The sequence below is a fragment of the Athene cunicularia genome (genome assembly GCF_003259725.1).
Source record: "Athene cunicularia isolate RWA chromosome 3 unlocalized genomic scaffold, athCun1 chr3_part1, whole genome shotgun sequence".
Classification (NCBI taxonomy): Eukaryota; Metazoa; Chordata; class Aves; order Strigiformes; family Strigidae; genus Athene; species Athene cunicularia.
Window position 1 is genome coordinate 52,575,721 of NW_020799097.1, and position 18,317 is coordinate 52,594,037.

Sequence of the window (18,317 nt, forward strand, 5' to 3'; positions counted from 1 at the left end):
GGTGTTTAAATGGAAGATTAGCAATTCTTGTCAGTTACTAAGACCTGGAGTCTTGCAGACACTTACTGCAAGCCTGCACAGTTTTAGTCACATGCCGATCTAGAGCAAAAGGTATTAAGAGAGTATACCCATACTCCTTCTCCACAGCAAAACCATTTTCAAGTATTTTACAAAGCATAACCTTACAAATTTGGTGTTTAGGAAAGATCTATCACAGCTATTTGAAACTAATGACTAGAAGATGGAAACCAATCATTTACCCACCATTTATTACCTATTTTGTTTTGTGATCTTAACATTAAGTCCCAGATTTACAAAGTTTGAAGCTAGGAAGAACTTAAAATTTTTACATTAAGACAATAGTAACTTTCAATAGCTTTTGAGGAAACTTCATTCCAAATGCATTTGTGGCTTAAAGAACATGTATCTATGTCATACCTCTTTTTTTTTTTTTTTTTTAAAGTTGTATAGTCATCACTGACATTTTACTCAGAAAGCTGATGGATGAGGAAGCAGACAATTAATAATGACTTTCTATCTCATGTAAAATATAAGATCTATTTTCCCTTATGTAAGAGAAAAAAAACCACATTAACAAGCTTCCCAAATATACTTGCAACATATCCTTTGATGTATTGCAATTAATCTATTAAACAGATCCAAAATGAAAGCATATTCTACATACCATACACTGCAGTGTACACTTTTTTTAAAAAAATCAACCAATCAATTAAGCATACCTTTTAACTTTTTCTTTTTGACGAGAAAGGAGAACTTTTAAAAGAACTGGCAAGTTGGTAAATTTAATGGGAGCTTATTTAATCAAACAGAAGATCTGTGGGTGAGTATCTGGCAGAAGCATATTGATCCTTCAATATTAGAGGTCAGCAGTAATGACTAACAATACATATCAATACGCTTTAGCAACAGACTATATCATTTACATCTTTCAGGTCTTAGCGCCACTAACAAAAAAGTTTTAGCATTAGCCTCATAAAAAAATAAATTCAAACATATGGGCAAAAAAAAGACCATTAAGTTTCAAGGGACTGTTGAGATGTGTACGTTGGCAGGGGTGGGGAAGGAAAAGGTATGCAAGATGTTCCTCTTTCTTCGTTAGCACCTTGATTTCCAGCCAGCATCACATCACAAAGGGGACCCACCTTGAAGACATCATCTTGTGGTGAAGACAAAGGTATCAAAAGTGTCTCCTCCTTTACTCACTGAAAGAAAAGGTGCCCTTCCTGGTACAAATACTTCATCCACTGATCCTGAAGCCTATATATCTCTTCATATATCACAGTCTTACTGGAGTACTCTGGAAAGAAAAGCAAGGTGTACCAAGAGCTAGTGTGTGCAAGGATGGGACACCTCCCTCATTGACGGAGTTAAAATGCTCTGCGCATAGTGCCAGACTAGCTCGGACTAGAGTATGTGTATACATATGAGAAATGGGTACAGCGAGGCCAACTGCACAAGACTAGCATTGCAGTAGTATGAGTACTTGATCCTTAACTTGTCAATACAAAGGTAAAAATCATACAGAAGTTTTATGAGCATATTTTAGATCACTCACCAGTGTGGCTGCACATGGAAAGTGTAAAAGAAAAGAACATAACTGAAAGAGGAAGCAGAGAGAAAATGCAAAGTAGTATATGCAGAAAGTTAGCAAATTACTAATCTTTCAGAGCAAGGCTTAAAAGACTGAAGTTTACTGTTTTACACCAGTAAAAGTATCACTTAAATGGCTCTCATTGAGAAGTAACAACATAATCAATGAAAAGTTGAATCCTTAACTAAAAAGAGATGAACCAAGCACCAATTTAATGCTAGCATGAGTTTACTGTCCTACGCTGTTCACCACACAATACAAAATGTGATACCAACACATAACAAGAAACAGACCACCAGAAAATTTTTACATACACTGTCACGTTCTAGGTTCAAATATATATAAAAAACCCTATTACTTCTCAATTCACAGAAGCTACTCACCTAAATTCTGAAGAGCTATCAAATAAAAATAAACCCATGATTCTTTTGATGAACATAAGTTTTAGACACTCACTTCTCTCTCTGACACTTGAGCAAGGTCTATGGCTATTAAATATTCTAATGCATAGAAATATGTAAGAGGCTACATGCCCTAAAGGAACTTCACTTCTGTTTGACAAACACACAACCAACAAAACCTGCTATGTCTCCCAAAAAGTACATTAGTCTCTTTAGTTACTAAAATATATAGAAAAGTAACAGCTTTAAATTAAACCCTTAAAAATTTCTTAACAGCCTGAACATAGAGCTCTGCAAGAGGTGACATTTACTTTTTTTTTTTGATACTTTATAACTTATAAATTCCATTATGTAACTTTGATACAGAGAAATTCTTATGTACAATGATTGCATCTCTCCTTATTTTAAGTAGTTACCATGAAATCATGCGATATTTCAGAACTGCAGGCAATGCAGAAATCTAACCACTACAATGGAAACCACATGAAAAAAAAAACCAACCCAAACTTAATAGTGGTAGTTACATTAGATTGACTTCTACAATACTAATGGGTGAACTCATGTAAAGATGAATGTAAAAAAGATCAACAATGCCTGATCAGTCCAACAAACAGCTATTCAAACAGGCCTAAAATTAGTGCGCTGGCATCTGAAGAGTTGGGGGCTTTGTTCTGATTTTAAATATTAACCAGACAGCAGAAAACTAGCAAAGTTATGACTTTCCAGCCCCGAGCAGTGGTTGGTCACCACCACCACATTGGGAAGCCACTGTGCAAAGCACTGATGAATTTCCATTAAACACTTCAGTTAAAGCTTACATCTGCAGATAAGATGAACTTAAACTAGAAGTGCTAATGTATTTAATGTCTGAATATAGTAGCATACTGCCCTATTAAAACAGGTTTATTCTCGTCTCTATGGGTGGAACCAACCACATTCTGACGCAGATCTCTCCAATTTTTCATGAAGGTAGAGCCTTTTGAACACCCACATTAAATTACGCACAAACAACAATCTAAACAACACCGCTAGCGCACCGGCATGGAATAAATACACTTATTAACTGTAACCATGATAGTTGCTGCGTGATTCTCTAGAACTGTGCTTTGCTGTATAGGGACAGAGTTTGAAAAACCATCTGGGTCCTGTCCTCATTGCTACGGGCAACAGTACAACACATACCTATTTTGGAGGAGGCCACTGAACTACCTGAGCAACACACTGCAAGAATGTTGCAACAACCTGAAGACCCATGTCAAGAGGCTAAAATAAAAGCTACAATATCCTTTCATATCTATAACGGATAGCAGTATAGGAACAGCTTTCACTAAGCTATGGCCATATATATATATATATATATATATATTAAGACTAGAAGCATTTCTTAAACATATTTCAGATAAGATGACTAAATTATTTTAATTTGTATGGTTTTATTCTTGCCATGGTATACCGGCTCAAATTTTAAACAAAATTCTGATCTGTGCACTATCATAAGCAATGCAAATTTGGTGAACTGGATGTGGCTGACAGTCTATTACAAACAAACTGCAGAAAATTAAATCAAGATTCGTCTATCCAAAGTTACTGGTTTTGAGTACAGTGTGAAGGCTATTAAAACTATTATCAGAAAACGTTAAAAGCAGTACACTCTGAGAAACCTTGGTGACAGGCTAATTAAAAAAATCAACTTTAGATGACAATCACACTGAGTTTCATAAAAAACATGTAGAAATTTAATGCATCTCTGAAGATACACATATATGCTTCTAGTACTTTTTAACTTTTTAGTGTATAGTTTTAGACAAATGGAGTGAAAGTCTGTGTGGAGGGACAATTATGACAAAAAGTTGTCATTAACTTCAGTTATAATATCCTTGGAAATATACCACTACCTCGGATGAAATATCTCTGCATTTTTTGGTTTTGGGTTATTTAAGTCTTTGAACACTCCCCTTGCTTTGATTCAAGACTTTGCTGGTAGAACACAGTTACAAAATACTCAGAATTGCCAAATGAACCACAAATTAGCATTAAAAATATTTACTGCAGGTATGAACCCTAAAATTTCTTCTAATAACTCTATTTCCAGAAGTGTAAAATAACTGTTGGCTCTGGCATTAAAAAAATAAGACATCAAAAACATTCCAAAGCTGTTCATTTCTGTCACAGAAGAAAGCATTTTTAAAATCACTTTTACAAAGGATAGTCCTTTCTCTACATTATTGTTAACTGCATTTATCCTAGTCTACAAATTCAAGCAAGATATGAGCTATAACTCCTTTTAAGTCGCCATTATCCTGTCACCTCCGAAATTCTTTCTTCTCCAGTTTCTCCCCCCTCTTCACTAGAATAGCTTTTTGGCTGTAAAAGGAGTCTGATACAAGTACTTGAACCAGGCATCACAGAAAAACTGAAGATATCAATATCTAGCAAACTACAGTCACCTGACTTAATTAAAAAAAAAAAAAAAAACAACAAACAACACATATTGATTTAAAAAAATGAAACCATGCAAACATTTGCAGAGAGAAAGCTTCTAAACTATCACTGCAGTGTTCCTTTCAACAAGGCGAAAAGTTATTCCTCTTCCCTAGGAAAAGTAAGATCCCAGCCTCACCAAAATTATCCCTAACAGGGGCCTCCTTTCCCCTTTAGGCTGAACAAAGAACCAGAGCTAGCAACAAAGAGAAGGGGGCGGCAACCACCACTCTGCCTCCTTTAGTGTGGTAAAAAAACCAAGACAGGCCCCACAAGATCTGCCATTTCTAAAGAATGGCAGATTTGCTACGGCAACAGACACCTTTGATACCTTAGTGGGTTTTGCCATTCATCTTCGTTTCCAAAATGGTGAAAACACCAAAGCGCTACGGCCAAAGAGCCTCAACCTCTGTCTCCTGTACTACCACTACCAGTCTCAGATGCCAGCTTAAAGGATTGCTCCAACGGGAGGCATTTTTTTTTTTTAAAAAGCAAATCTCTTAACTAATCTGACCGCCGAGCTTATCCTTCCAGTACAAAAAAAGGGAAAACACACGGAAACTCAAGAAGAAAACGAGAAGTTCTCCCTGCTATGGCCAGAGAGAACCACAAAACAAGTTGCTACAAATAAGTGAAACTAAGCACAAGCTTCGTGTACTTTTTCGACGTGCCCGACAATGCAGATCACAAGTTACCATCAGACAAGCGTGCAAACTTAGAAGGCCTGCGAGCAACTCAAATTTCACTATTATTAAACACCTACGCACGCAACTTTCGTGTTTTGCTAGGAGAGAGGCTCGTGGAAGCCAAACCCCCGCTGGGATGCGTGTCCGTTTGGGGGGGCTGAGCCTCCCTGCCCCCTCCCCACACCAGACCTCCGCAGGAAAGCAAGAGGAAGGGGAAGGCCCCAGCGCAAGAACCACCAGGTGCCGAAGCCACACATGGCCTAGACTTTTTATTTGCAGGGGAGGAGCTATACACGGCACCGACTTCAACGCCCCTGTGCTTAGCGGATGAAGGGGAGTGTCTCAACTTTTCTTCTTTTTTTTTGAGGGGGGGGGAGTTTAACACTCATTGTAGAAGTCTTGACCAAGGTTCCTTGATTTATTGGAGTCTAAAAGTACTTAGAAACACTGAATGTTGTGATATACCTTTATATTAGATTATAAGTGCCTACGTATTATCAGTGTCACTCATCAAAACCACTACATGCCCAAACACAGGTTAGATCTTTGTTCCCAGAACTAAGTTATTTTCACTCCTAGAGATACCTAGCAGGAAGCTGGGTCCTTGTACCTGATAAAAATTGTCTTTACATTGTTAGAGAGAACCAACTGTAAAATAAGTTTACATTAACCACATATATGCACACAACACCCTGAGGATAAACCTAGGACATGCTGAAATAAAAATGGGTTCTGGATTTTCTCCTCTTCATGTTGTAACTAAAGGATACTATTTTGTCATGTAGCCCAGTGGTGTAGCATATTTAAAAAGCATTTGCCATATTCCATTTGGAAATTTCTCTCAGAAATTACAAAATTTTTCCACAGCTTATCTTACAGCTGATATGTGCTTCTTGCTGCAAACTGCAGCAAAATACCCACATGACATTATAAACTATGGTAGGCATGATATTATTCACTTACCACTAACTTACTTTGTCTTAGCCTGCTTAGTGCTGTTGCTGCTTGAACAGACTTTGTTCAGACTCCAGAAGCTCCATACATTGGCTACCTAATACAAAATAAAGTATTGAAGTTGAAATTCAATGTGTTTGAGAAGTTACTCAGTGGTTTGTAGTTGCCTGAAATATTCACATCCAAACAATGTAACAGCACAAATCAGCCATCTCAACGTGATGAATACTTTTACTTGCATCATGAAGGGAATTCAACACAAGCACTGACATATTGTCAAAGTTCATCTTCAGGAATTTACCTAAAGAAAAAAAGTTAATAATTACATTGATGAGTTACATGATTAGTTTACTCAACCTCATATAGAAACAGCTTATTTTGGTTCAAGTGAAAGTGAAATGTGTGGAATGGCTGGGAAACAACAGACATGTTATGAGCAATCCAGACTGAGTGGCCCCACTGTTATCAGGCTGTAGCTGTTATGAAGAACACCTGCAAGGCCAAGGGGCTGAGAAACTTCAAAAAGATAAGAAAGCTGGAATGTGGAAAACAAGATGTTTGCCTAACAAAAGAACTGCGCATGGACACCACAACAGGACCAATCATAGAGGGCATAAGGGTGCATGGACGAGTAGTTTTAGCCTATTAGCAATCAAGTAGCTGTGTGTGCTTTATGGTAGTCTATAAATTACTGTGTATCCTTTAATAAAGTGGCATTAACTTGATCACATTGATCATATAAGTTGTGTCCAGAACTTCTGCGCCAGCAGAAATGACACTGGCTAAATCAAAAGATGCTTTGCTTTCAGGGTAAAAATGACTATACATTTTCTTCTAGCACCTCAATTCGCGTAAGTGTAGCTCTTTTTTAGAGAAACTCTTAGAGTAGTAACTCATACCTGAATCAAGCAAGCATGTGAAGTTAGCCTTTAGCCCAAGAGATAAGAATTCATTCACTGAATTCAGTATTACAGTAAGGACATTGTTAGATTTAACAGGACGGTAAAGCTTAAATATTAAGTTTCAAAGGTACATATACAAGGGTTAATTCCTAGCCCAGTCTCACTTCTAGAAATGCAAGTTCTGCAGATATATTCAAAGCTGCTTTTTAAGGAAGCAATGTGGCAGCCATGCTATGCAAAAGCTAATGACATGGAAGAAACTGGAGCAGTCATTCCCCATGGTAAGCACACACAAATATCAGCTACTAGAGTCCCAGGCTGATTCCAAGACAGAAAAAAATAACAAAGCATCTGTAGGAAAAGCAACTATTCCATTTTAATACATAGCTATATACAGACATGATATTTTTATACCTTCCTATAATTGCTTGTTGCTGTTACTGGACAACTTTTAGCTGTATTTCACCTTTTCTCCACATCATTATACAATAATTAGCTTGTTTTCATACAGTATTTATGTTGTACCTTACGTAGTATTTATTTAGTAAGTGAAATGAAAAAAAGGAGCAATAGGATCTTCTAAGCAGAATAACTTTCAGCTTCAGCATTTGCAGCCAGCATTGCAATGGAAAGTATTACTATTTCTTACTTATCCCTCCTAAAACACATCTATTGTGAAAGCTCAGTGAACACTTATAATACAAAGAGTAAATGAGAGATCCTCTGTAGGTAAAAGTTTAAACCTTTATTTTTCTTACCAAAAAGATCAAGATAACATTCTCAAATCCAGAGGACCCTGCTGGTAAAAGCCAAGCAGACTTCAGATATTTTAAATCAGAAGACTCAAATGAAGTCATTGTAGCACCTATTTTTTTTCCTCCTATCAGTTGTAATAGAAAACTGGACTTACTCGTATACCACAGCAATTATGACCAGATTACCTTCTTTCTCTCTCCTTGCATAATTAGAAGCAGAAAGATACAGCTAGAAAGCTTGCCATCAGCTAGCTCATTACTTGCCCAAACTGTGCAACCCTATACACATTCATGTACATGAAGCCACCTCAGTTCACTTTAGCAGAACTCAGTAACAAATCAAGTTAACAAAAAAAAAAAAATAGATGAAAACCCCAACCAGAAAAGCTTTTAAAGAGAAAAGGAGACTGTTTATGTAACAATTAATGAGCATCTTCATTATCAAGAGCCAGAAAGAGCCTTTTAAGTTACCTCATTCCAGACCATACACTCAAAAGAACCTAATTTAACCTAGAGATCTAAAAAAATTCTATTAATTAATTTACTTTCTCATAGATTATTTGCCCCTTATACCATTATGTACAAACCAATTCCCTACCCCACCCCAGATCCTTTTTTTTTTTTCCTAACCATACTCACACTATTTCTTTGCCTCCCCCCTTTTATAATCTGTGAAAGTAAGCATTTTCAGGTGCTACCTATTAGCAGGATTCACAGCTGAAAACTTGTAATCACACATACATAAATGTAAGAAGAAAGTCACAGATAATGCTATTGACTTGTCCTATTGTCTAGTAATGCTAGCAATCTCTTAACAGCACAGAAGAGAGTTGACATGGACAAATAGCTTTCTCAAGGCATTCATAGACCTTATAAGAGTTCTAGAAAGCATAAGAGTAAATAAGGCTTTGAGGCTGCTTTCCTGAAAATGAAACAGGCTTCATCATGCAGATATGTTGCTAATGCAAACACTTTATGCAAAGCCATTAAAGAACAAATAGATAAAGAAAACTAAATAGAAAATTAACTGTGAGGTTCAGATTTTCTTCCTTGCTTATTTGTGCAATAAGCACTGGCAATATTGCTATCTACTAATTGCTTTTGAATTTCAAAAGGGTAGACTGCTGAATATTCTTCCTTAATCATTGCTGGAAAGTGCTAAGACTCATAGTGGTTTTGTGTTAATGCTATACAATAGTTGATATTGTCAGTCTGGGAGCTAAGGGAACTTGCCCTGCCCTCGAATGCTCATGTAAATAGTAAAACATGGCAATGATTTCAGTTTCAGTGGTAGGCCAGTATATTCTCTTACATGCCTGTCATTTCTCTGTATAGTGTCTTCACCTCTATGTGATGTGTGTAAACATAATACATCAGTAGTATATTTTGCCTGGGGCAGCTGTACCCACTTGTTAAATCTCTCTGCCTGAAACTATTCCTGTGAAGTTTCCTGCCTGGCAGTCAGGAAAAGTCTATCTTCGGTGGGCAGCACGTAAACAGAGGTGCAGTTTTTATGCAAAGTGGCATGATATAATGCAATAGCTGTAATGCTTGTCTTTAAAAAAATGGCTACACAATGTTTTTAAAGCACATAATCATCAATATTCAAATATTTTCTTTTAAAAACCTATTGTTTAGAAGTTGTTAGGAGTAGGAAGGTGGATTGGAAGAAATCTGCAAGGCTGCGTATAGTATAATGAGACTAACGTAATTAATCTTTCCTATTTGTATTGAAAACTTTGACAGACCTAAAGAAAATGATTTATATTCACCTTTGTAAGAACTTAGATGGCTTTCACTAGCTTTTGCAATTAAAATACTGTTTCCTGGTGACTGCTGAGTGCCCAGAATATAGAGTCTTCCAGTGTTCATTGTTTGCAAAGAGAGACCAGTTTAAATTATGCTATCTTCCGGTGAGATGACTGAATGATATTCTCTGTATCTGGTAAAGCCTGAGAAAAGAAAGATAGACAACTTTTTAAAAGAAATCTGACAAAGAGTTATGACATTCAAAAAATATAGTTAAAAAAACCCCATCCATCACAGTATATTTCACAGAGCCACAGACCTCCCTATCAAGCACAGTACTTGTGACTTAGAGGTGTCTGGTGTACTTTGCTTTATCTTATCTACTTCTGAGCTAAGTATTGAAGTTGGGTGGAAGGTAAACTTGTGTAATGTGGCAGACACGTCTCCTCAACCTATAAATGGTGTTTTAAGAGCTCTGTATGCTTACAAATTGCTAGGGTTAAATGTTTCTGTTCTTAGCAGCAGTCTAATTTACAGAAATTGGTATGGACAAACACAGGCAAGTTTTTGTTTCAGTAAGTAGTAGGAAACTTGTACCCCGATAGTGGGAAAAAGTCTGCTGGTAGAAAATCCCCAGAGGAGGAGCATATCAGGACACAGATGAGCAGTGTGCAGAGTACCACCGTTCTCCAGCAGCTCCTGAAGAGCAAGTCCTGAACTGCTATAATGTATAAATCACTTCCTTATTTATTCTCTGTCTCAGAGGCTGAGCAACTCTGATTCAGGTCACAGCTGATAAGGCATTCTGGTCCTTCCATGATTCACTCTCCTTCCCAATTCCTTGATTAAGCCTTGATATCTCTAAGCAAACAAAACCAGTGAGCCAGTAGCCATCTATGCAAACACCCTGTCCGTGCTAGTTTTTGCATATCAGGTGTACCGTGTGAAGTGTTATTAAAATAAAGCTGTATCTGCATAAGGAAAATGCACCAATTTGTCTTAAATCATATTTAAAACCAATTTATACTGTAGTGAGGCTCTGTATAAACACTATCTCAATTTGAGTGTCAGGGTAGCTTCAATTTCAACTGATTCTAATCTTTGGAGACTAATCTGATATAAAGCAGCATCCACATAGTTATTTGTATCAATTATAAAACAATTTAAGGTAAACTTCTCTTATAACTGGCACCTATCAGTTTCAATTTCCTATCTGATTGAGTCTTGGCAATGAATAAATTGCCAATGAATAAAACCAGACAAGATAAATGGAATTCTGGAGTCTGTAGACAGTTCACTGCTTGGAGGACAAGACTGCTTACCACTTGGTTAGGCATACCAGTGCAAGGTTAAAAAACAAAAAGTGTGACCTGAGAATGGATGTGTCTGAGGAGATGTGCAGTTGTCAGCATGCAAATGAGATCCTTGGCAATTCTCTTTGGCTTTATTTCCACTGGGCAGGAACTACCAGCAGGCTGTGGATCAGCAATCTCATTATTGCAAAGTCATGAATGTTCCTTCTCTCCTCATCTGTTCTTAGCGTGGATATATCACAGGTGCAATGTACCACAACATTTCTTTGCAGCACAGCAAACCTCAGCATCAAAGAACAGAAGCAAAGGTGAGCAAAAACATATTTACAAAATGGGTCCCAAAAAATATTTTCTTGTTACTTCTCATAAATCTAGTCAAAAAAGTTCATCATTTAGAAGTTTTTAAACAACTATTATTTTTTTCAGGAAGGTCACTGAAAAAGAAAATCGTTATCTCTCCCAAATGCCTGAATACTCATTCTACCCCACTGACTTGGCTTAATATTACATTCTAGAAATCATATTAATTTCACATTTTAGGACCTGTAATGTATTGGTAGCTGTCTGTAATAATGTATCACATTGTACTTAGATGAAAATACTGCATTGTATATGCTGTGCGTATTTTGTCCTTTTACTAGCAATACTGACTTCAGTAAAGGAAGCAAGTTTTAAACACCTTTCTGACATCATTTTTCCTGTAGCCACTGATGCTGATGTGCTGGCTGTACACTCACTTCTCTGCCAAGATTCCTGTTTCCTCACCTCACCCCACTTGATAAGCAGTTTTCTTCAGGAGTATCACATTCATGCAGGTGGTGTCTGGGAGATCAAAACATTTGAAAGTCAGGCTGAAGCATGTTTCTTGGCACAGAAGTGATCAAGGAGCAAACTAAAGCAGAGATTTTAGGCTCTTGCAGAAGAAAAAAAAAAAAAAAGAGAAAATTACAGTTTTATTCCCCATTAAATTGTCCATGATGTTTTATTTGCTTTTTAATTAGTTTTAGCCCATGACATATTCTATATGATGGTTAAATAACAGACATAGAAGCCTGCCCGAGGGCTGGCATGGCCATATCTGTCTTACTGGCCTTATAGCACTTGCCTGTTTTCAGATTTGGCTGTGCACCCCAACAGCAGGCCAACTGGACCAAGAAAAGTGTCTCCTTCATGCACCATCCTCATCTCCTCACTCCTTTCCTTGGTTTCTGTGCAGGTCAGTAGATCCCTTCGCACATCCATCAGAATGCAATTCTGGGCAAATATCAGATGGGCAAATATCAGATGGTGCATTAGGAAGTGCTGCAGGGAGCTTCACCAGTGAGAAGACAGTGGAGACCATTGTTCTCCAAAGAGAAGAGCAATACGATAGTCAAATCTACTGAGTATTTATATGATATTACAATGATATGTAGTGTCCATTAGGCTGAAAGCTAAGAAAAAGAGAAATATTAAATATAATGGCATAAGTCTGTATAATAGAAGGGTCACCCTCTAAAATGACCAGAAGGAATGACAAGGAAGCAGTCTGCTTTAGCAAGATAATAGCTGAGAGGCTGTGACTAATTGACATACACCTCAACACTAAATGTAGCCTATTTCTTTTATATCCCCAACTCCAAGTGGGGTCTCTCACTATTCCCAGCATCACAAATCCTGAAGTCTCCTGGTAGGCATTTACTTCTGTATTTTAGGTTTTCCATGATACTTCCTGCCTGAAGAGATGAGGCGAGTCAAAAAGATGCATTGATTTGATGAGAGATGCAGAGAGAGAAAGCTGTTTCAGGGCTGGAGAATGAGTTCTTAAACTCTTAAGCTTTAGCAAGCTTCTATCAAGCTCTTTTTTATTCTTCTCTTCAACTGTGATTTACTTAAGCTTAAATGCCTATGCAAACAGCTGGTTTAGCACCTAAGCTAATTATACCAACTGAGAATCTGGACACATTACATTCTAAGTGACTCCCAAACTACCTACTTTCACTGCAGTTTACTTAAATAGCCGAGCCTATTTTGAGAGAAGAGTACTTATTTCCGCTACTGTATTTATGTCAAAAGTTTTAACAGTTCTAAATATATCTTCAGTATCCCAAGAGACCTAGGTTTTAAAAGCAAAATATAGTAGAAACCAAAAGCTCTAGTTCTGACATGAAAAGCAAATAACAGAACTAAATCTCCTATCTTTTTTTCAGCTCAGGCATTTAATAATCTGTCATGGACCATATGAAAACTTGAGGTTACTCTGTCATAACCTGATGGCCTAATTCTCCACTGCTTTACTCTTTATGGAGTTCTGAAGCAGAGCAGGATTTAATACTGTCCATTAATTCAGATTTTTAAGTGGCAATGATTAAAAATCCTGAGGTGTTGATATGCAGCCTTCACAATGTTGTGTACCATATTTTTGAATCATAGGGTAAACATATGAAGCTGTATCTCCCTACCTTCTATTCCAGGAGGGGGAAGGAAGTAGATGCAGATTTGTTTAGCAAAAAGCTAAGGAAAAAATTGTTTTCAGATTCAGCACTTAAAAAGAGGAGATAGTGAATTTACAAATTAGGAGAATCCACCCAAGGCATTTGCTGTGTTTTGGACAACTGGCAGATTCTCTACACTGTCTAATGTTCAAGGAGTTTCCAAAGATTGTTAAAGACTTATGCCAAAACATGACATTTTTCAAGAGAAGAAAAACATCAAGTCACATTTCTCAATGCTTTTTTAGAAGAAAATATTGACTTCCATTGCATCTGAAGACAAGTCCAGCCTTATTTTTAGCTGTTACTCTAAGCTTTGAAGTGACTTTCTCAGGGGACTATATTTCACAGCAAGTGGATATATATGATTGAAGCTTTTTTGGTTGGAAGTCTTGGGGTTTTTTAATTATTGTGCTGGTTTGAGCCATGGCAAAGTCTGTTTCAGTGTTCAGTGTGCATTCTGGAGTACAGGAAGAACTCACTGTCTTCTGTCCCTGCCGACTCTTGAAACAATACAGACAAGTAGCTGAGTAATATTCCAGAAAAAGAGAAAATGCAGTCACCAGTTGGATGGTACTAACCAGATTCGATAGATGTTCCCCCCAAGTCTGCAGCTGAAAAATCAGAGAGAAGGGAACTACTGTTAGAAACTATTAGAGTTTCTCAGAGTCAGAAGATAGGATGAAAATCCAGTAAGTTTAATGAAGATTATCCACTCCACTAACCTTCCTCTTTCTATTTAGGGAGATTTGGAAAATTCTATTTAGTGTTGGAATTTTCCCAAGGAACCATGTGAATTAATTCATTTTTTCAAATCCCTACCTTACTGTGCTGATGAGTAAAAAGGGGTAGTTGTGATATGGTTGTTACAAATTATGTTTCCTTTTACTTAATACCATAACATCATGAGCGGATAAAGTGCTGACACATTTGGACTGCTTTGCTGAATTGCTTCTGGGGTGTGTCCAAATGAGGGGGCTACAGGCCATAAAACCTTGGTTGTGTCCCTGCTCTAGCTCCAAGGGATGATATAAAACAATTTATGGGTAAGTAACTTAGTGTACAGGGTATTCTGAGAGAGGAGCTCTATCAGTGTGTCTGGAAAGACTTTCCTCAGCCCTTTTTTTCTTTTACCATGCATGCTCTGTAACCCCTCTATGCAACGCCACCCTCTCATGCAGCTCCTCAGCACCTACTCCAATCTCAATGCATCAATATCTTCTAGCAAGCACACCAATATGATATATGTCGTAGCACATGATGGTGGGAAAGATGAGAAAGGAACAAAATATTTAAAAACCCTCAAAGGAGGGAACAGTATACTCACACCAAAACTACTTAAGCTCATTTTAAGGTCCATGTCACCCTGTCAGGTGCCAGTCATAATCTCAGGTCAACTGCTTTGACATAACAAGAGTATAATCAAGTCCTTGCTGTGAAGACTTGGTTCACCATCTTTGACATTCCTGGTAGTACTTGTTGTGTAATGACCAACAAGAGTTAATTTCCAGATGGTCGTGACTCACTGCTAAGTGATGGAGCCTGGCTGGTAAGTGAGTGAGAGGAGATGGTGGAGGACAGCTGGTGGCAGGAGGCAGTGTTGCCTGCTGACTCTCGTGTAGAAGAGCTTGGAGGATTGGACTTTCTGGGGAAAGGGATCTAACTGCTTCCTCCCTGTTGTGATCTTAAGGTTTCTGTGGTCAAGGTCATGGCTACAGAAGGTCCCTGCTGCACAAGTTTAGAGTGGATGATAACTACTTTGTGGATACTCTAAATTATTTTCTCTGCCACCCAGCCCAGAGTTTATAACTGTATTTTTTTCTTTTTTCTTCCCTGCTCCCATGCTCACCCAGAGACTGCACAAATTGCCCTCTGCTGTGGATCTCTTGAAATGCTTCATCTAAAGTAGGGAAGCTTCCTTACCCTGAGCAGTTATTTTTGTCCTTAGTCTCTTTACAGCCTTTTAATTGTTCTATGAGCAGTACTAAAGTATACCTGACTGGGTATGCATCAGTAAACTTAGGAATGAACCAACTCAGGTCTACCTTGGCAAAGCTAGGGCCTCACAAAAATCTCCTCTAGAAAGAGTATCTTGTTAGAGCATTTTAGTCTGAGTAGCAGGCTGAAGGCTTCCTGCACATGTGGCTCAATATCAAGTGAACTGTGTTTTTTTTTAAGAACAATGGCTCATGCTTTCAGTGGAGCTTGGTGTAAAGATGCAGTGACCATATTACAGTGCCTTGTGAGATGTATAATAGTGAATTTGAGCCCTTTCTGGAGAAGACTATGCTTTCAGAATGTATATAGGGGTTTCTGGAAGCACTGTGAGTACTTGGTGACTGTCAAGTTCTCTCTGCAGATAATAGAGACAATGAAAAAGAGCCACTTTATGATATTCCTAAATAGATTTCCAGAGGTTAGGTATTTAGTCTTGAAGCCATCATAAGGGAACATTTACAAAACTAATTCATCACTAGGTTAACCATCACAACTCCCCTGTCTAACATAGTTTCTTGATTTAGATAATGTCCTTGGAGTAGGAAGAGAAAAGCTCTGAAAGAAGTTATTGGAAGAGAGTCTTTAAAGTACACTTCTGGCAGTACTTTATCTGTTAACAGACATGTAGAATAGAAACAAAGGACTTCTGTTTGTATTTCATACAAATCCTGAGGTTGCAAATTTATTGGATTCCTGGTTCTGAGAGAGAGAGAAAGAAGGAAGCAAAAAGGAAGGAAAGTAGGAAATAGCCCCAAATTAAAAAAATAGTAATAATAAAAAAACCCCAAACGTCAGTAATTTTTCTTCCACCCATAACAATAGTTGCTAAATATTTGATTCCACAGCTCTGCTTCAGACAATTTGTCCTTATGTGAGAAGTAGCTATGTTAATAACTGATAGCATTTGTTATTTATGACGTAAAAAAACCTTTCATAAAAAGTATTTCCCAAGACACAGTAGTGTGATATGTTAAGATGACCAAGCATGTGAATGACACATGTATAGTCTCATGAATATATCTCCCACCCTCCAAATTAATACTGGGGTTCGTGAGCCCAGTCCTGTTTGAGCTTCATGTGTCCTTGGCTCAACCTCAGCTTGCAAAAGTGGAATATCATTGGTAAGTTTTTTAAGGTTCTTTTTGGACTGCAGGTTGGGGAAATTTGATGATATATTGCAGTCATTCCTCTTTTGTCTCTGATAAGCAGTGATAGAATAGTGTTGACATTTAAAGCATTATCAATGGGTAGCTAAGTTGGCGCTCACTGAGAAGGATGCAGGAAATTGTTCCTCAGAACATTTTTAGTTAAGGTTCTGAAAGTGCAAGCAGATGCCACTACATCTGTTACATCCTCTTCTCATGTTTGAGTGCATCTTTCCAACCACATTAGCTGGAGATTTTATTCTGAGGGAAATAGCAACACAGATATTTCTCCTCACCTCCCAAGCCTTTAGGATCTGGAGAACAAAGAAATAACATTTAGAAGATGCCAATATATCTTACAGCTTACTTGCCAAATCTAAACTGTGCATATGTTAACTATTAATATTTACACATGTGATGCAGGAGAAACTTATTTTAATAAATTTTGGGTAAATGGCTAAAAATGTGTGTGCCAACAACAATGTGGCTGAGCAAGCTAGGAATCTAAGGAAATAGCTTTTCTCCTGCATGAGAAACATCAGGGACAAAATGCATTACATGGCTTATATAGCCAGTTTCACAAAGAGAGTAACAAAGGAAACAAGCAGTAAAACAAGTAAGAAACAGCATTTCTTTATAATACTGCTTGCAATTATGGAATAGTTATAGGTCATTCATAACAAGAAATGTTATGTGTGCTTTGTTATTTATTTTGCAGAAGTGATTCAATCATTTTTAATATATATTTGTTAACCATGTTGAATTAGTTTTCATGACTTTGAAATATTTCTATATATCTATTAGTAGCATTGTTCTCATCCTCACATACTTGGAACATATAGAATTAGGACCTAAGAGCTGTGAATCATAATTTAAAATAATATTTAAGTTCTGCTGCTGCTGTTGATTTATCAAGGCAATAATTTTCAATGGCTCCACAAGTTCTCTGTTTTGCAGCATTGGTACTACAGTAAATCCCAATGGAATAAATTCTGTGTTGCAGCCAATGGAGTAAAACCAGCACAGTGTTTACAGACAGTTATTTAAGTGCCAAATATCAAGGATTCTGTTATAAAAGTCCCCAAGAAACTCTGTTAGGGGTCAGGAGGATAGACATGATAAAGGAGAACCTGGGGAAAGGCACACTTATTTCATAGTTATACACTGAGCAATACCTCCCTGTTTATTTCCTTCAAAGCAAGGTATGCACACCAAGAAGACAAGCAATTAAATCTAAAAAAGGAAGGTTGGACTACAGAGACAGGAATAGGCACAGCATAGGGCTCCTCCTTACTTGCTCTTTCAGGTTCAGGAAATCCCAAGTCCCTTTTCTGCAGAGCCACAACAAAAGACTTGAACAATGTTGCTTTGCTCTCCTTCAGACCCTTCCTGTGTCTATAATTTAGGTGGCTTCTGGTGTCTAGGAAGACGTGGGAAAGTGTCTGAGGAAGAGGAAGGGAACCTCTGCTTCCTACAGGTGCAGTTCCAAAGTCAGATCACCCCTATCAAAGGCTTCAGCTGCCACCTTCTTGCAGCCTCAGGACCTGCTGATTGTCCTTAGCTCCCACTGGACTCCTCCACAAGCTGATTCAAATCACTTAGTAGAAAAGTAAGCTTGCAAAGGCAGCAGGTAATTTTGTATTGGATATGTGAATTGAATTCACTCATAGAAGAATCTTGTGTGCAGCAGAATTGACACAAAAGATGGGCTCATGCCATGTGCCTGGGAATGGGGCAGAAGCATGGTCAGGTAGCCTGAGAACAGAGTAATGGAGAAGATCAGGGGATAGAGAAGGAGGGAAGAGGAGGGCAGAGGACAAGAGGCCATGAGACCTGGAGACAAGCAGCTG

General features: G+C 37.8%; 1 protein-coding gene across 1 annotated transcript in view; it reads right to left on the reverse strand.

Moving 5' to 3' along the window:
- HDAC2 (histone deacetylase 2) overlaps positions 1-17,998 on the reverse strand; it is a 36,186-nt gene extending 18,188 nt beyond the window's left edge. The window contains exons 1-3 of the mRNA XM_026845444.1: positions 17,993-17,998; positions 11,533-11,536; positions 2,887-2,897 (exon numbers count right to left, since the gene is read on the reverse strand). Coding sequence (XP_026701245.1) covers positions 2,887-2,896 — 10 coding nt within the window. The 5' untranslated portion in view covers position 2,897; positions 11,533-11,536; positions 17,993-17,998. The remainder of the gene's footprint in view (positions 1-2,886; positions 2,898-11,532; positions 11,537-17,992) is intronic.
- Positions 17,999-18,317: the final 319 nt, after the last annotated feature.